Here is a 19,337-nt window from a genome sequence, read left to right as displayed (position 1 = left end):
GAAAGGCGAACTACAAATGATGCAATAAATAAAGTTAACTTTGTTCACATTTTTCTTCTGGTTGCATTCCTGGAGTGATATGGGTAAAAGCCACAAGGAAGCATTAACTTTGCCTGTAATGGTAATGGTAATGGTAATGATAATAGTATTTGAATTTATTGCCCGCCACTCTCGGAAAAGCCGGCTCGTGGCAGGTTACAAGATAAAATAAGTAAAATACAATCCCTTAAAAAAAACTCATTATCAACTGTTAACAAATGCAAAACCAGCAAGAACCACCCACCACCACCCCTGCTGGGAACTAGGGGGAAAACTCCTGGCCACCATTGTTAAAATATGGTGGAATAGCTTCCCTCCTTTACTCTTCCTTTGGGCGGGGGCACAGACCTTGCAACAACATATGGCATACGGCCCACAGTCAGATGAAAAAGACAGACATTCAGTTTCTAGAAGACCTCATACACTGAATGTCTGGGAGGTGGGCTGGAATTTTGCAGAATACTATGGGAAAACCCAAAGGATCAATAGGAAATAAATCTAGTAGGAATTACCTTATTATACCCATGATTATTATGATCCATGTCCAACAAAGCAATCTGCGAATACAGTCTGTTTTTTAAAAGTAACGTCCATAACAAAATCCCTTTTGGACAAACTGCACTTCTTGAAGACCTATGATTTTCCCCACAAAATTGTGGAAATAAGAAGTCAATCAAAAATGCCCTCAAGAGAAAGTTCAAGTCATTTGTCATAAGATTTTGGTAGTGCAAGTCTAGGCATGTTCATTCAGACCTACTATATGTGTCATATGGATTTACTTCCAGGTAAATGTTCTTAGAATAATGGCCTGAAAGACGTTGCCCTGATGGATATCTTTACTTTTTCCTTACAGAACATGGTGATTTTAATAAATTTGATGGACGTGGTGGAACCCTGGCTCATGCTTTTTCCGCAGGGCCAAACCTCGGAGGAGACTGTCACATGGATGATGATGAAAAGTGGTCTGAAAAAGACAATGGTATAACTATAAATGTATCACGAGTAGGATTGTTAGCTCTGGGTTGGAAAATTCCCGGAGATTTTGTAAGTGGAGCTTGGAGAGGGTAGAGTTTGGGGTGTGCCCTAGAGTCCTCCTTTGAGGGAACAGATCTTTGTAGCTGGGGGATCAGTTGATGATGATAAAAGTGGTCTGAAAAATACAAGGGTACAACTATAAATGTATCACCAGTAGGGTTGTTCGCTCTGGGTTGGAAAATTCCCGGAGATTTTGTGAGTGGAGCCTGGAGAGGGTAGAGTTTGGGGAGTGCCCTAGAGTCCTCCTTCCAAAGTAGCCATTAACTTTGAGGGAACAGATCTCTGTAGCTGGGGGATCAGTTGATGACAATAAAAAGTGGTCTGAAAAAGACAAGGGTACAACTATAAATGTATCACCAGTAGGGTTGTTAGCTCTGGGTTGGAAAATTCCCGGAGATTTTGTGAGTGGAGCCTGAGGAGGGTAGAGTTTGGGGTGTGCCCTAGAGTCCTTCTTCGAGGGAACAGATCTTTGTAGCTGGGAGATCAGTTGATGACAATAAAAATTGGTCTGAAAAAGACAAGAGTATAACTATCAATGTATCACCAGTATGGTTGTTAGCTCTGGGTTGGAAAATTCCCAGAGATTTTGTGAGTTGAGCCTGGGGAGGGTAGAGTTTGGGGAGTTCCCTAGAGTCCTCCTTCCAAAGTAGCCATTTATTTTGAAGGAACAGATCTTTGTAGCTTGGTGATCAGTTGTAATTCCAGGACATTTCAAGGCATTCCTGTATCCTGATTTGCAATCTTGCCATATGGTAGGTACATAAAACACTATCTCATACTAGATTAAATCATTTGTTGAACACCACAGAGAGCCCACATTAAACCTATCTTGTGGCAACTGCACTGACTTCCAGTCAAATTCCAGATCTGGTTAAGTGTTCTGCTCTTTAAGGTTTTATGAAGTCCCAGCCCCAGGTATCTAAGGGAGCACCTTTCTGAGTATGTCCCAGGATGCTGTGGGGGGTACAGATTGTGGCCACCTGGTCTCCTTCTCCCTGCACTGGAAAGCAGGAGGTCCATGGGAACACCGGAGCTGGGGCAAAGTATGCAGCTTGGCTCCATCCCCCTTCCACAAAGGCCAGGAACGCTACAGGCACAGTGGGCCCTGCATGGAGCTTCCCACTGCCTTCCCCAGAGGCCAGGAGGCCTGGGCAGTGTGCACACCCATTTTCCCTCTGCCTTTCTCAGAGGCTAGGAGGGTTGTGGGCACAGTGAGGCTGGGTTGGAGGTGGTTTCCTACCATGTTCCCCAGAAGCTAGGAGGGCCTTGGAAATGGTGGGGCTGTGGCAAGGCAGATGCTGGCAGTGCTTCCCATCCCATGCAGAGGCAGGGAGGCCAGCTAGAATGGCAGGTTCCTGAGGTGGAGACTGGCGTTGCCCCCTGTTTCATGTGGAATCAGGGAGGTCAACGAGAATGGCAGGCTCCCATGGCTGATTCTCTTGGCCCCAAAGGGAAGAAGGGAGGCCAGCCAGAATGGTGGACACCCAAAACAGAAGCCACCAGCACTCCTGGCCCTGCACAGAGGCAAGAAGAGCCTCTGATTGGCCCTCAGTGGAGGAGGGCTCTCCCAATGAAGGCCAGTGCTTGCTGATGGCATGCCAGCTCCTCTGAGTGGCTCCTGGGAAGAGGGCCCACTATGGGCAAATCAGAGGGCCGGAACTTCGTCAGTGATACCCTGCACATTTTATTAAGTTTGATGATAAATAAATATAAACTGCCTCCATACTATCTCCTTGGACAATGTTCTCCAGTCTCAGAGAAAGGTCTTTCCCAGCACTGGGTGGTAACTTAGTAGCCCAATCTGATCCACCAAGTCTCACTGATTTAAATGGGACATTCTCCCACATATGTTTATATTACCCTGACCTGGATTGCCCAAGCTAGCCTGATCTCATCACCCCGATTGGCCTGCCCCAAACAGCTCCCACCCATGGGCCTCTCCAATACCCCTGGGCCTGGGAAGCCCTTTCCCCACATTGCACACATGGCACAAGGCCTTCCCGGGCCCAGGAGCAGCTCTTTGCCATCACGCCCAGGGGGGGCTCTCCACCGCCCCTGAGCCCAGGAAGCCCTTTCATTGTATCGCACACATGTCACAAGGCCTCCCCGGGCCCAGGGGTGGCTCTTTGCCGGGGCACCGGGAAGGCCTTCTGCAATATCGCTGACGACGCGAGAGGCCTTTCCTGACCCAGGGGCAGCTCTCCACTGCCACTGCTCAAGCAGCTCTCCACTGCTCAGACCCTCTCAGGCAGGCAGGAGAGAAATGAATCGGTGAAAAGCATCTTTCAGAAACAACGCTTAAAAGACACTTAAAACACCGAAGAGGCAGTTCACCATGCAGAGCAAAATCAGTTTTGTAGAGTAAATTAACTCTTCTGTGCAGAGATCAGAAAGACAACGATGTATTTAGTGAGTTTTCATCAGCTTATCCATCATGCATAACAGGCCCTGCCTGTCTGAGATGCTATATTAGCCATGCAGAGAAACTCCTTAGTTATGTAGCTTAGTGACTGCATTAGAGAACAAAGCGGAGTTGGCAAAATTACAAGGGGAAGGGCTATGAATTGTTTCATGCAGAGAACATAGACAACATAGTTTTTCAACAGACTATATTCAATGCAGAACAATGATTGTAATATAATAAAGCGGTCTAAATTGGTTGTTTTTTAAACTGTTTTATTCGGCTCCGTGCAAAATACCCCCAGGTGAACTTTAGTTTGGAGATAAGTGATAATTCTAGGGGGTCCCCATAACTTATACCGAATTCACTGGTTGCTGGTCAGTTTGGGAGTTTACTTCAATTTGCTGGTTATTGCCTATAAAGACCTTCATAGCCTAGGACCCACATACCTGGAGGGTTACCTCTCCCATCATGCTCCATTGGTTAATGACTCTTTTTCTGCAGATAAATTTGATCAATTATAGCCGATGCTCAGGCCTTTCTAACTGTGACTTCTAGAGGATTAGAACAACTTACCAAATGAAGTTAGGGAAGACCCCATGCTCTATTCCTTCTGCAGACTCTGCAAAACAGAACATTTTAAAAGGGGGGCTGGGGAAAATGGGTCGCTATATTTTAACATTATTTTATAGATGTTCTATTGATGTTTACACATTTTAAATATTTTATTATGAAGGCACCTGTAAACATTTTCTTTACTGTCTTTTAGACATCAACTTGTTTGTGGTTATTCTCCATGAACTTGGTCATTCATTAGGGATGGGCCATTCAGATGATCCGGAGGCCTTGATGTATCCTACCTATTCTTATAAGGACCCAGAAACGTTCGAACTTCCACTTGATGATAAGGAAGGAATTCAAAGTATATATGGTAATTTCAAAGATTTGACAATGTAAAAGAAAGGTGGATATGTGTTACCCAAATTTATATATTGTGTATAGTGACTAAAGGGATGACCCTCTTAGAATCATAGAGTTGGAAGGGGCCATACAGGCCATCTAGTCCAACCCCCTGCTCAACGCATGATCAGCCCAAAGAACCCTAAAGCATCCAAGAAAAGTGTGTATCCAACCTTTGCTTGAAGACTGCCAGTGAGGGGGAGCTCACCACCTCCTTAGGCAGCCTATTCCACTGCTGAACTACTCTGACTGTGAAAAAATTTTTTCCTGATATCTAGCCTATATCGTTGTACGTGTACTTTAAACCCATTACTGCACGTCCTTTCCTTTGCATCCAATGGGAACAGCATCCTGCCCTCCTCCAAATGACAACCTTTCAAATACTTAAAGAGGGCTATCATGTCCCCTCTCAACCTCCTTTTCTCCAGGCTGAACATTCCCAAGTTCCTCAACCTATCTTCATAGGGCTTGGTCCCTTGGCCCCAGATCATCCTCGTCACTCTCCTCTGTACCCTTTCAATTTTATCTACGTCCTTCTTGAGGCCTCCAGAACTTCACACAGTACTCCAGGTGTGGTCTGACCAGTGCCGTATACAATGGGACTATGACATCTTGTGATTTTGATGTGATGCCCCTGTTGATACAGCCCAAAATGGCATTTGCCTTTTTTACCGCTGCATCACACTGCTTGCTCATGTTTAGTTTACATTCCACAAGTATCCCAAGGTCTCATTCACACACAGTGTTACCTAGAAGCGTATCCCCCATCCAGTAGGCATGCTTTTCATTTTTCTGACCCAGATGCAGAACTTTACACTTATCTTTATTAAATTGCATCTTGTTCTCATTTGCCCATTTTTCCATTGTGTTCAGATCTCGTTGAACTCTGTCTCTATCTTCCGAAGTATTTGCCAGTCCTCCCAATTTGGTGTCATCTGCAAACTTGATGAGTAGTCCCTCCACCCCCTCATCATTAATAAATATGTTAAAAAGTACCGGGCCGAGCACCGAGCCCTGAGGTACCCTGCTACTCACCTCTCTCCAGTCTGATGAAACACCATTGACAACAACTCTTTGAGTGCGGTTCTCTAACCAATTCCCTATCCACCTAAGTATTTGAAAATCCAGATTGCAGTCCTACAATTTATCCATCAGAACATCATGGGGAACCTTATCAAAAGCTTTATTAAATCCAAGTAAACGACATCAACCGAATTTCCACGATCCAGCAAACCTGTCACTTGGTCAAAAAAGGAAACCAAGTTGGTCTGGCAGGACCTGTTGGAGACAAATCCATGCTGACTTCCTTGGATCACCAAATTGTCCTCCAGATCCTTAAAGAGGTCCTGAAGATGATGGACAAGGGTTGTGCAAGTTCTTTGAGCACTTTCGGGTGCATTTCATCCGGCCCAGGGGATTTGAACTCATCCAGTGCAGCTAAATGCCTCTCAACAAACTCTCTGTCCATGTCAACCTGCCACCCAGACACTATCTCTTGGCTACTGCCATCTCTAGATGTACCTAAACCCTTTGACCTGTGGGGAAAAAACAGATGTAAAATAGGCGCTGAGCCTTTCTGATTTCTCTGCATCCTCTGTTAGAGTTGTCCATCCGCACAATGGGCCTATTGCCTCCTTTACTTTACTTTTGCTCCTCACATAACTGAAAAATCTTTTCTTGTTACAGTGGGCTTCCCTGGCCAATCTTAGCTCACTCTCAGCTTTGGCCTTTCTGATGATTGATCTACAGTACCTAGTAACCTGTAGGTACTCTTCTTTAGAGCTCTGTCCTTCCCTCCATTTCCTGAACATTTTCCTTTTCTTTCTTAGTTCCTCATGAAGTTCTCTGTTCATCCAAATAGGCTTCTTAGAGTTCCTGCAGTGTTTTCGTCTTTCTGGGATAGTCATTGATTGAGCATGCAATAGCTCTTGTTTGAGTAGCGCCCACCCGTCACATGCTCCCTTCCCTTCCAGCATTCTCGTCCAGGGTATGACACTCATCATGTCTCTTTCAAGGTATCAGAAGCCTATACAGCAGGGGTAGTCAACCTGTAGTCTTCCAGATGTCCATGGACTACAATTCCCATGAGCTCATGGAATTGTAGTCCATGGACATTTGGAGGACCACAGGTTGACTACCCCTGCTATACAGAGCAAATATTATTTGGACCATCCTTTTATGCATATCAACGTCAAAGATGTGATCTAATGATGAATGCAGTTGGACAGATTCTTAGAAATAAAGGACATTATTTTAAAGTTAAGCATCTATCAAGAAAAAGAATGCTAGCCAACAGGGGATTAGCAGACTGAATAAAGAGTTTGAAATATGCAAGTGCGTACATACATATACTAAAGAAATGTCCTACAAACCCTATTTTCTACTAGATACTAACCAAAAGTGGGGACCGTTACTGGAGGATCCTTCCTCCTTGCTAAATAAGATCCTTGTCTTCCTGAAGAAACTGGTGATGGTCCAGCTTAAACAAAGCAGTCTCCCAGCAATGAGGCATGGAAAGTCCTGAGAACATGGCTTGAAGTTCCTACAATCGCATTAATGGCCTTTTGGTGTCACTCTTGAGCACATAGGGGCACCTTAGCAGTTTGACTACAACCCTACAGGGTTGGCTTCAACAAATTGCTGGGTGCTTGCAATACCAACAGCTGGGTCATTCACCATATTTCTCTCATGCAGGGCCAAATCCAGACGCACCTGATGATACAGAGCAAGGTGAGGATGAAATGGAATACCAGGGTGTAAACTGCACAGAGCTTTTATTCCAACCCCAGGTCGATTCAGTCCCTGCCCTCTACACAGAATGCGATTTCCATTTTGATTTGGGGCAATTTAAAATTTCCTTGTGCAGCAAGGATTGATCCGGAGTGACCCTACCTTTATTGTGCGATATCTTAGAGTGTTTTTAATCCTGAATATATTATTAAATCGCATTGTTTTGAATCGGGGCTCTCCTCCGTGGTAGAGGACCCGTGATTGGCCACAGGTGGTCATTTGACAAACTTGCCTTAAAGGAGAAGCCCCTAATTTCTCTCAACTTCTGTCAGTCCTGGATTTTTCTCCCTTCTCTGCCGTTTTTGATCTTCTCCCCCTCCCCTCCAAGAAAAGAAAGAGGCTCCCTGCTTGGCTTCTCTCCCCCCACCCTTCAAAAAAAAAAAAGCTTGCCTCCCCCCCCCCACTTTCTGAGCCTCCCTAACCACATGCAGAACACTTTCCTGTTTCAATGGGGGGGGGGAGAGGAAGATCCGAGTTCAAAGCAATCTAAATTCAACAGGATTGACAATGGAACAAACAAAGTAAGTGCAGACTCTGCTCAGGATACATGTTCCTCTTCTCCCTCCAGATTAAAGAAATACATTCCTGTTTGCCATTTCAAACTTTGGTGAAGGCTAAGTTAAGAAATGAAATTTAAAGGATACATAGTGTTTATGGTGAATCAGTGAACGGATGTTCATTGTGTACTCAGGTGCAGATTTGAGATGCTTCTCAGGGGGTAATAAGTTGGGAAAGGTACACCCCCCCCCCATCTGTACAATGAAGGTTTCATAATGAAACAATTAAGGTTTCATTAAACTCTCACAAGGATTTAGAATACCTGGACCTACCCGCAGAGAAACAGCAACTCTGGCAAAGGCCAAACAGCCTGTAGACTGCCTTGTGACAGGGCCATTCCTCAAGGATTTCGAATACTTAAGCAGTAAATTCTGTGCAGGTTGTCATAGAAAACCTGTGACAGGCAATTCACCACAAGTTTAGAACACTTGAAAATGGGGCTAAATTTCCCCGAGAGATCCATAGCATCCTCACTTTGGATTAAACAGGCTGGGTTTTACAATATGCGGAATAAGTAATCTTAAACATGAATATGGAAGGAAAATCTAGACAGACAGCTAGTCTAGATAAAGTAGACAAATGGCAAAGAAGATCAGGCAGAACTCCTTAGGAATATGGTGCTTTCTCAAGTCTGGACTCAGGGGGATCTCAAGAAGCTGCCACTGAGTCCTGTCCTGAATTCAAATCAAGAGGCAACACAACCTTTTACCATAGGGTTGCCAGAAACCCCTAGAAACTCATGACATCACTTCCAGATTCCCCCACCAGGACCAGAAGTGAGGAAACAGTATCCCACTGTCAGCAGCAGCAGGCAACGGAAGCTGGGGGCAGATAACTGATAAACTCTACAAGTTTTAAAAGTTACCTGAGACAGGAAGGGGGAGGGAACCCACGACATCAAAGATGTCCTCAGGGTGGCAAACAGCATTTTATAAGGCACCAATAAAAGCAGGTTTAAAAACAACAACGCAACTCTGTCCAGAAAATGTAATAACTATGGCAGCTTATTTGAGCCCTAACCCACGTCCCATGTGCCACTGGAACAAGGAGACGTTAAGCAGCTAGTTAAGAGCCAAAATGCCAACCTTTTTGAGGGACGGAATCCACAAGGAGAGTGCCCTAGAGAAAAAGCCCTCCCCCCGTGTTATTTCCCTAGGCTCAGAACGAAATAGAACTTTGTTTTCAAATGCAAAGGTAATCTTTTGGTTTTTCTCCATATTTCTCTCATGCAGAATATGACAACACATATGCAGGTACGTATACATGTTTCTCTTCTCCTTCCAGAAATATATTTCCTACAGAAATATATTCCTGCCTACTATTTCAAACTTTGGCGGAGGCCAATTTAAGAAATGAAATTTAAATGAGAACGTAGAATTTATGAGAGATCAGTGAAGGGATCTCAATTGCGGACTCTGGCAATGATCTGAGATGCTCCCCACGGAGTAATATATATAAGACAAAGTCATTCCTCGAGTTTTCAAATACTTGAGCAGTTAACTCTGCACAGGCTATGGTAGAATCCTTGTGGCAGGCAATTTACCTCTAATTTTGGAAAACTTAAGAACAGAATGAAATTTTCCAAACAGAGCCACCGTGTCCTCGCCTCAGGTTAAAACCCCTGAGTTTTAAAATACGCAGAGTAAGTAAACGTAAACACAGATATGGATGGAAAATTTAGACAAGCAGCTAGTCTAGATAACGTAGACAAATGGCTAAGGATATCAGGCAGAACCCCTTAGAAACATGGTGCCTTCTCAAGTCCACACCCAGGGGGACCTCTACAAGAAGCTGTCACTGAGTCCTATCCCAAGTTTAAATCAAGAGGCAGCACAACCCTTTACCACAGGGTTTCAATCAAACTGAACAGCCAATGAACTGTTGTAGTCGTATTCCTGAAAAGCCCCTTTCCCTTTCAAAACTGTTTTTTAAAAACCCGAAAACACCAGTAACAACGAATATTTGTTCATTCACTGTCTCAGAAAGACCTTTTTCGCTGGTCTTGGAGCTTATGCTTAATCGTTTACACACTCTTCAAGTAAAAAGAAATTTTTTTGTGTGCGATGGGTACAAGTTCTGGGTGGAATTACTGGCAGTGTTGAACTGGGGTCTGTATTGTGCTTGGAAAGTTTAAAGACAATTGCAGAAGCGAGCTTTGTTTTACTGTTAAGCACTTGCTTGTGAAGGGATCTCAGCCAAAGAAGCCTCGCGCTTGCTTATTCGTTGCTTTCAGCGGTTTATTGGGGGGGGGGATGGCAATCTCATCTCCGGAAGCTCGAGAGTGGGAGTTAGGGAGGGACATTCTTTACGCCGCTATTTTGAGAACGCACGTCCTTTGCTGATGTGTTGCGGATTGTGCCCAGATGTCAATCGCTTCTTTTGGGGGGGAATTCACTTTTTATGATTTTCTCCGAAGCACTATAAAATTCTGAATTTTTACTGGAGTTCGGCGAGAGTTTGGCGGTTTGTTGGCGACGTCATGCGGAATGCTAAAATTATAGCGTTTACAAACTGTACGACTTTAGCTACAGTTAAGTTGTGCGGAATGGACCATAGGTAATCTTGTATTTTTCTCCATATTTCTCTCATGCAGATTACAACTATAGAGATGAAGGTACGGATACATGTTTCTCTTCTCCCTCCCTCCCACTTCTCCCTCCAGATTAAAGAAATATATTCCCGTCTACTATTTCAAACTATGGCAAAGGCCAATTTAAGAAATGAAAATGTAAAAAGCTGTCACTGAGTCCTGTCCCAAGTTGAAATCTAGAGGCAGCACAACCCTTTATCATAGGGTTGCCAGAAATCTCTAAAAACTCATGACATCACTTCCAGTTTACCCCACCAGCACCAGAAGTGATGTAACTATATCTCACTGACAGAGGCAGCAGGCAATGGGAGCTGGGAGCAGATAAGTGATAACTCTACCAGGTTACCTGAGGTATGAAATGGGGGGGGGCACTTCCCATCAAAGGTGTCTTCAGTGTGGCTAACAACATGCTAAAAGGTAAAGGTAAAGGTATCCCCTGTGCAAGCACCGAGTCATGTCTGACCCTTGGGGTGACGCCCTCTAGCGTTTTCATGGCAGACTCAATACGGGGTGGTTTGCCAGTGCCTTCCCCAGTCATGACCGTTTACCCCCCAGCAAGCTGGGTACTCATTTTACCGACCTCGGAAGGATGGAAGGCTGAGTCAACCTTGAGCCGGCTGCTGGGATCGAACTCCCAGCCTCATGGGCAAAGCTTTCAGATGGCTGCCTTACCACTCTGCGCCACAAGAGGCTCTTTTTAACAACATGCTATAAGGCACCAATAAAAACAAATTAAAAAACAAACAAACAACACAACTGTCTTGAAAATATAATCACTATGACAGCTTATTTGAGCCCTCACCCACATCCTGTGGAACAAGGAGATGGAATCAGAGAATTTGAGGGGCCATACAGGCCATCTAGATGAACCCCCTGCTCAATGCAGGATCAGCCTAAAGCATCTGTGATAATTATCTGTCCAGCTGCTGCTTATGGACTGTCAGTGTGGGGAAGCTTGTTTAGGCAGTCAATTCCACTGCTGAACTACTCTGACAATGAAGATCTTTTTCATGATATCTAGCCGGTACTATTCTACACATAGTTTAAAGCCATCACTGTAGGTCCTATCTTCTGCTGCCAACTTAAAAGCAATCATGTCCCCCTTCAATTTCCTCTTCTCCAGGTTGAACATACCCAAACCCCTCAAGCCCTTCCTGATAGGGCTTGGTCCCCAGGTCCTGAATCATCTTTGTTGCTCTCCTCTGCCCCCTCCTTTTTGAAGTGAGGGCTCCAGAACTGCACCCAGTACTCCAGGAGGTATTTTGCATGGTGCCAAATAAAACAGTTTAAAAAACAACTAGTTTAGACCACTTTATTATACTAAAACTATGCTGCAATGATTTCTGCATGGAACAGTTCATAGCCCTGCCCACTGTAGTTTTGCCAACTCCATTTGCTAGACTGTATTAGAAAATCAGTGACATGCTTTGTTCTCTAATGCAATCACTAATCTGCATAACCAAGGAGCTCCCCTGCAGCACAGGAATCTCTCTTCCCAATGACAACGGAGTTTTTGCCACTGAGATTGGTGAAGGGAAAAGACAGCTTTGTGGCTCATTTAAAGCATAAAAAACACCAAAGTTTAGACAGAGCATAGGATCAGGCTTCAATCACACTGTCCCACCAAGGGTAGGCATTCAACTCAGTCCCGGAGGCTATTTTCTTGTTTGAAAGAATCAAAGTGTGTATATAGAGCGAAAGGCAGCTACCCTTTTTCTCATTGGCAGAGAAGAGTGGGGGGGCATCGCCTATTGGTGCACGTGGAGACATGGGAGGAGTCGAATAACACATCTGAAGCTCTGCATGACTAACAGAGCACCCAAGGCAGGCAGGGAGAGAAATAAATTGGTGTAAAGCCTCTTTCAGAAACGATGATGAAGAGACGCTGTAAGCAAAAAGCTGCGGTTGACCATGCAGAGCAAAATCAGTTTTGCGGAGTAAATTCACTCACCTGTGCAGAGCTCAGAAAAACCACCATGTTTTTAGTGAGCTTTTCATCAGCTTTTCTGTCGTGCAAAAGAGGCCCAGGTACAGTCTGACCAATGTAGGATACAACGGGACTAGGACATCTCGCTATTTTGATGTGATGCCTCTGATGTGATGCCTCTGTTTGATGTGATGCCTCAGCCCAAGACCTCATCACACTGCCTGCACATATTTAGCCTACAGTTCCCCAAGTACCTCCAGTTCTCATTCTCACACACTGCTCCCCAGAAGTGTATCTCCCATCCAGTAGAATCATAGAATCATAGAATCATAGAGTTGGAAGGGGCCATACAGGCCATCTAGTCCAACCCCCTGCACTATGCAGGATTAGCCCTAAGCAGTAGGCATGGGTCTCCTTTTTGTGACCTAGATGAGGAACTCTGCCCTTCTCCTTACCTTGCATCTTTCTCTCATGCAGCGCCATATCCAGAGAATTGGGATCCCGAGAAGGCACAAGAATGTCTGGATCTAAAGAGATCTTGTGATGCAGAGTCAGATGGGTATTATAACTGGTATTGGTGTGTGTACTGGTATTGGCAGTGCCTATATTATTGAGTGTTTCAGAAAGAAAGAAAAAGGTTCGTGGTTTTTACTTGACCTGCACCTGAACTTTCGGTTTGTAAAATAAAGAACATGACAAACGTTCATTAAAGTTTAAGTGGCGGCCTTGTTGTTTACATTTTTGCCCCTTGTTTCCCTCTGAGGAGCAACACCCAGGGTGAATTCCCCTGTCTTATCAGCGTATCAGCCTTGTAAGATATAATGACAAGCAATGACATGCCCATGACCACCCCAGGAATTAAGTGACCATGCAGGGATCTGAATCCCTGTTTCCCCACTCTAATTGCAACACTATCTGTGACATCTTAACAAAAGTCATACCATTGTAAGGACACTGCTTCTTTGGTCTTACAGTGGTGGAAACTCTGTTTAGGAGTGCAGTGACTAGACCAGGGGTAGTCAAACTGCGGCCCTCCAGATGTCCATGGACTACAATTCCCAGGAGCCCCTGCCAGCAAATGCTGGCAGGGGCTCCTGGGAATTGTAGTCCATGGACACCTGGAGGGCCGCAGTTTGACTACCCCTGGTCTAGTCACTGCACAACACTGACAAATTTGGAAGGGTGACTTAAAAAAAAAAGGATTAATCTTAATAAAAATTTTAATGGAAGTGGGGAGGCTACTACATTTCTCCCCAGTGCTCCTGTGCACGCTTTATGCCATACACTCGGGGGGGGGGGGTGGTGTAGGAATTAGAGCAGGCTTTCTCAACCAGGGTTTCGTGAAACCCTGGGAATTCTTGTCAGCCCTGGAAGGGTTTCCTGAATAGGTGGGAGTTAGTTGTTAAACATTCGTCAGGTGATATGACCGTATATGGTCAGGCTGACCTGCCGCTACACACCTCCCCAAATGGCCAATGATGGGTGAGCAGGGGAGGGGAGGGGCCCTGAATGGGTTTGTACACAGCTATGCTTCCCAACCATATTCTGCACAATGGTGCCACTTCTGGGGTTCCTCTGAGCCTGAAGACTAGGGTTGAGTGCTTCGGTGTGGTTTGGCCACCTCCGTGATCACCGCTGCCTGAGATACAGAGAGGTACAGAGAGGAAGGGTAGCAGTGGTGCACCAGCCGGCGGCCGCACACAGACACAGAGCTCCACCCCTGTGTGCAGCCACTGGCTGGCAGGTTGCCACCACCTCTCCTCTCCGTGCCACGGCGCCGGCCTCCTACATGAACCTCGAGCTTCAGTGATGGCCAAGTTGGCCGAACCGTGCCAAAGTCCTCCACCCTACTGAAGACTCAGGGGTTTCTCAACAGTATAGTGTCAAACGGTGAAGTGTCGAATAAGGATTTGGGAGCTCCAAGAACAAATTTCTACTCTGCCATGGAAATGCGCCAGGTGACCTTAAGCCAGTCGGGAACTCACAAGTTGAGCTGAACAATAAAAATAATGCAAAACTTGTGAAATATTTATTATGGTGCACAATTAAAAACAGAATAAAAACTTCTTAAAAACTATACCGAACTAACAGCACATAGAACCAAGGACCAAACGCGTTTCGACCCTTCCGGGTCTTCCTCAGGGGTCAAGATTATAATAATACACTCTCTATATAAATATACCTATATAGAACTCTCTATAATGTACAATTGAATGGTTCAGTGGGATCTGTAATGTATAAATTTTATCCTTTTTGGAGACCAATTCCTATGTTATGTCCCTAAAGTCACCACTCTTCGCTATCGTTAAGTTCTGTACTCAGAGTGTAATCTCATGTGCATCAGAAAAAGCTCTAGACCTTAAGCCAGACACCTCCTCTCAGTCTAACCTACCTTGCAGGCGTGACAATAAAACAGAAGGAAGGAGAATAATATCAGCTGCTTTGAGTCCCCATTGGGGAGAAAGGCATGGTATAAATCAAGTAACAGTCTGATTAGCTCAGGCGCACCAGAGTTCAGAAGCTGAGCGTGGTTGACCACAGTTTATAGTTGGATGGGAGATGTCCAAGGAAGTCCCAGGTTGCTACGCATGTATCAAACTACTATTGTTCATCTCTTGCCTTGAAAACACCTTGAAGGGTTTACCATAAAGATCAAGCATATAAAAGAAAGGATCAGAAGCCCAAATTTGCTGTGGGATTGTGCCTGGAGCAACAAGCAGTAGTATCTCTACCAGAAGTGGGAAATCCATGAACAAGGAATCTACACAGTGATGGCTATTACACAGTAGAACTTTGAAACCTGGTTTTGCAAAGTCTTCAAACCAGAAGATGGTATGTATAATTACATGAATGTTCTACACACACAAAAAAAAACCCTGTAGAAAATGCTTGCTATTCTTTGTCGTTACTTTTTATCTGGAATAATCAGTACTTCATACCAGTAAGTAATGCCTCAACCCCAAAGAAACACCTACAGGGAAACAGCACCAAAGGTGATCCATCAATGTGAGGAATGAAACCCTCCTTAATGCTCAGTCAACTAGTGCAGGGGTAGTCAACCTGTGGTCCTCCAGATGTCCATGGACTACAATTCCCATGAGCCCCTGCCAGCAAATGCAGGGGACCACAGGTTGACTACCCCTGAACTAGTGTATATCTTGGGGAAGTTCTAACATGTTTTAGTGTAATAATGTTTTTAATCTTATTTGACTGTATTTTATCGACTGATGTTACCCGCCCTGAACCTCACAGGAAGTGAGGGTTACACAAATAATGATTTACTCATTTTATTTCTAAAAGCCCTATGTGTATATGGTTAATGTACACTTAATTATATTCTAGGCCAAATCTTGTCTTCAGAATAACATTACTTTTGTAGCTTGAGATACAGAGTTGGCAGCTCCTGGTTGGGAAATACCTGGCGACTTTGGGGTTAAAGACTGAGGAGGGTGGGATTTGGGTAGGGGAAAGGACTTCAAGGGGGTATCATGCCACAGAGTCTACCTGCCAACGTGGCTGTTTTCTCTGTGGCACAGACTTCATAGTGGGAGATCTCCGGTCACCACATGGTGTCTGGCAACCCTTTTGATAGAACGGAAACTAAGATCAGAATAAAGCTCGCCTCATTATGGGCCTGGAAATTAAAGACAACCAGAAAGAGAACATGCTGGAAATTACGTCATGCTTCATTTATCAGCAGCTGTCAACGGCCAGACATATATATTGTCTGAGTTTGTGCTGAGTTTGTCATGAACCAGCTGCTGCCAGCTGATTCTTCCGAGGATGAGCTGAGCTGTGGGGAAGCACCACAGGCCGCACCTCAACCGGGGGAGCTGAAAGAACAGGCAGCTCAACCAGAGACTGCAGAAGCACAGGTGGGAGAGTCAGAAAGCCGGCCTGCCTCACCACATGGCTTAGCTAGGAGAGTCAGCGGAAGCATTTTTTGCCAGTTGCCGGCTGTGGGGCTGATAGCTTCCCTGAAACAGCTGTGGGACATTGCAGATGGAGTAGTCGGAGGGAGCAAGACACATGCCTCATGAGATGGATCCCAATGGAGTCAGACACAACTGTCAGGGCCCTGTCACAACTGACACACCATAGTGGTTACAGGGCCCTGACAGAACTAAAGCAGTTCCACAGGGCCTGCAAAAGGGAGCTCCTCCACCAGGCATTTGGTTGAGGTTGACCTGTCCATCGCTTCCAATTGCCCCCCCCCCAAACCCCACCCCTCCTACCATGACTGTGAACAAATCCACCCAATCCCTGGGTCTCAGTACGAGTTGAGCTAAGGCTCTTGCAGGCTCACCCTCCTTTAACGTTACTGTTGTTATTGTTATTATGTTAATGTTATTGTTGTTGTTACCACCTTACTGTTACCACAACGATGTTACCTGTACCATTTTGTTGTTTCACGTAAACCACCCTGAGCCTTCGGGGAGGGCGGTATATAAATACAATAGATAAATAATTAATAAATAAACTTGGGAGGTTTTTTTTTCTGAGCTAAACAAAACAGGTGTCCACCTAAAAAAACTAACGTTTATTCCAGTATGATCTTTCGTCAAACAGAGAAGTGAATCCTAACAGATGGAGTCCAGTGACACAGAGAATAGGAAGTCCAAAATATTAACTTGAAAACTTAGGGACACCACGCACACGCACACACACACACACACCATTTTATGCCCAAATCCCTTCCCTATCTGGAAAACCTATCTCCTCCCCATTCACCACCCATGGCCAAGAGAAACCTGGCAACCATCTCTCCAGCCTGCATACTGTCGTGGTTAAGAGCAGCAGCTTCTAATGTGGCAAGCTGGGTTTGATTCCCCACTCTTCCACATGCAGCCAGCGGGTGACCTTGGGCTCATCACAGCCCTGATAGTGCTGTTCTTACAGAGTAGTCCTGTCAGAGCTCTCTCAGCCCCACCTACCTCACAGGGTGTCAGTTGTGGGGAGAGGAAAGGAAGGTGATTGGAAGCCGCTTCGAGACTCCTTCTGGTAGTAAAAAGCAGGGTATGAAACCCCTTCTTCTTTTATGTGTGGAATCCTTAAAAGGCTTCAACAGACTCCAGTTTGGTGTTGTGGTTAGGAGTGCGGACGTCTAATCTGGCATGCCGGGTTTGATTCTGCACTCCCCCACATGCAGCCAGCTGGGTGACCTTGGGCTAGTCACAGCACTGATAAAGCTGTTCTGACCAAGCAGTGATATCAGGGCTCTCTCAGCCTCACCCACCCCACAGGGTGTCTGTTATGGGGAGAGGAAAGGGAAGGCAACTGTAAGCCCCTTTGAGACTCCTTTGGGTAGAGAAAAGCGGCATCTAAGAACCAGCTTCTTCTTCAAAGGGCCTTCCATTTATTATGGAGCAGCAAAAATCAACACGTCTTTTGGCAACTTACAGACTAGAATAAAACCTCATTCATCTTTCAGCTGCCATAGGACTGACATTTTGTTGCTGCTGTTTTTGTTCAGTATGGCAATAAACCTTACCTTGTTGAGGTCAGTGCTCAAGGTTTCTCAGGTGTCGGCCTGCCCTCTGGTGGACAATACAATATTTGTCATGTTTAGCGATAGTGAAATAATGTTTTAATGCAGGGGTAGTCAAACTGCGGCCCTCCAGATGTCCATGGACTACAATTCCCACGAGCCCCTGCCAGCATTCGCTGGCAGGGGCTCCTGGGAATTGTAGTCCATGGACATCTGGAGGGCCGCAGTTTGACTACCCCTGGTTTAATGTATATACCAGGTTGTCTCAGGGCAATTGGTCGGAGAGCTATGGGGGGGTGGGATGCCATGCTAACTGCAGCATCACATCACTTCCGATAATAAACAAGAAGTGACACAGAGACCTGTAGGTGATTCCTAGAGCTACCCTAATGGGGCCTCCAGTGATTAGATACTGCAGCCAGCACCCACTTAAAAACAAACTTCTCCCACTGCTCCTCTTGACTAGGTACCCCCAGAAGCAGAGAACCAACCATGCCTCAGACTGGACTCCAATGTCAGCCTCCTTGCCACAGCTGGACCAAGCATCAGCCATGAAGGTTCCTCAATGGAGCCATCTGATGACGCACAGATCCATTTCCTCAAAGAGCTGGAGCAGAATATGGCACCCAGCTGCCCAAGACAGGTGAAGTAATAAACACAGTCTTTGTGATGTGAGGAGATGGCTCTGGTGACACACAGAAAACCATAACGAGAGGTGGAGCATCGTAATTATGCTCATAACGTTCCGTAACATCCCAGGCAGAACCTACTCAAACTGGGTTGCGAAACCTTTCTTTCCAGCTCAACTGGTTGGTTGTTGTCCTAAAGGAAGGACTAGGGATCCAATAGGACCAGGCGAGCTTATTGATAGATGTAGTCAGGGTATTCTTGGAGCGAAGCTGGTTCTCTCTCCCCACCCTCCTCAAGAGGATGTCTAGGATATTCCATCAGCTACTTGATGTTCAAAGCATGGTGTAGGGGTCAAGTGCAGCGGCCTCTGATCTGGAGAACTGGGTTTGATTCCCCAAACCTTCACGTGGAGCCAGCTGGCTGGCCTTGGGGCAGTCATAGTTCTCTTACGGATGTTCGCACACCTTGGGACAGTCACAGTTCTCTAAGAACTGTTTTCAAACAGCAGTTCTGTTAGAGCTCTCTCAGCCCCACCTACCTCAACGGGTGTCTGTTGCGGGGACAGGAAAGGGGAAAGGTGTTTGCAAGCCGCTTTGAGACTCCTTTGGGCAGTGAAGAGTGGGGTTTAAAAATATCAGCTCTTCTTCTTCCTCTCTTAGTAAGTCAAACTCCTAGTTTAACCATGGATATCTGCATTTACCCTGGCTAATGTTCAGTCTTGTTCTAAGCCCTTTAGCCTAAAAGACAGTTGTTATGGGTAAGCTCAGAAGCAAATTTGGGAAGTGCAAGGTTTGGATTCAGCCGGGCTTTACATTCAATCCTGACCCATTCCACTCTGGATTAAATCCTGACCAATTCCACTCTGGATTAAAGTCACAGCCCCCAACCCACACAGCTTTTGGTCCAATTGTTCCCATAA

At 45.4% G+C, this 19,337-nt stretch overlaps 1 protein-coding gene across 2 annotated transcripts in view; it reads left to right on the top strand.

Annotated features, from left to right (window-relative positions):
- Window positions 1-13,017, top strand: part of LOC143839471 (macrophage metalloelastase-like) — a 28,670-nt gene extending 15,653 nt beyond the window's left edge. For both annotated transcript variants that reach the window (XM_077341532.1, XM_077341533.1), the window contains 6 exons: window positions 893-1,018; window positions 4,245-4,406; window positions 7,130-7,165; window positions 9,016-9,036; window positions 10,377-10,397; window positions 12,778-13,017. In XM_077341532.1, the coding sequence (XP_077197647.1) occupies window positions 893-1,018; window positions 4,245-4,406; window positions 7,130-7,165; window positions 9,016-9,036; window positions 10,377-10,397; window positions 12,778-12,914 (503 nt within the window). In that variant the 3' untranslated portion in view covers window positions 12,915-13,017. The remainder of the gene's footprint in view (window positions 1-892; window positions 1,019-4,244; window positions 4,407-7,129; window positions 7,166-9,015; window positions 9,037-10,376; window positions 10,398-12,777) is intronic.
- The last annotated feature ends 6,320 nt before the right edge of the window (window positions 13,018-19,337 follow it).

This window comes from Paroedura picta, chromosome 6 (genome assembly GCF_049243985.1).
Source record: "Paroedura picta isolate Pp20150507F chromosome 6, Ppicta_v3.0, whole genome shotgun sequence".
Classification (NCBI taxonomy): Eukaryota; Metazoa; Chordata; class Lepidosauria; order Squamata; family Gekkonidae; genus Paroedura; species Paroedura picta.
Note: the sequence above shows the minus strand (reverse complement) of the source record. Positions and strands in the feature narration are given on the sequence as shown.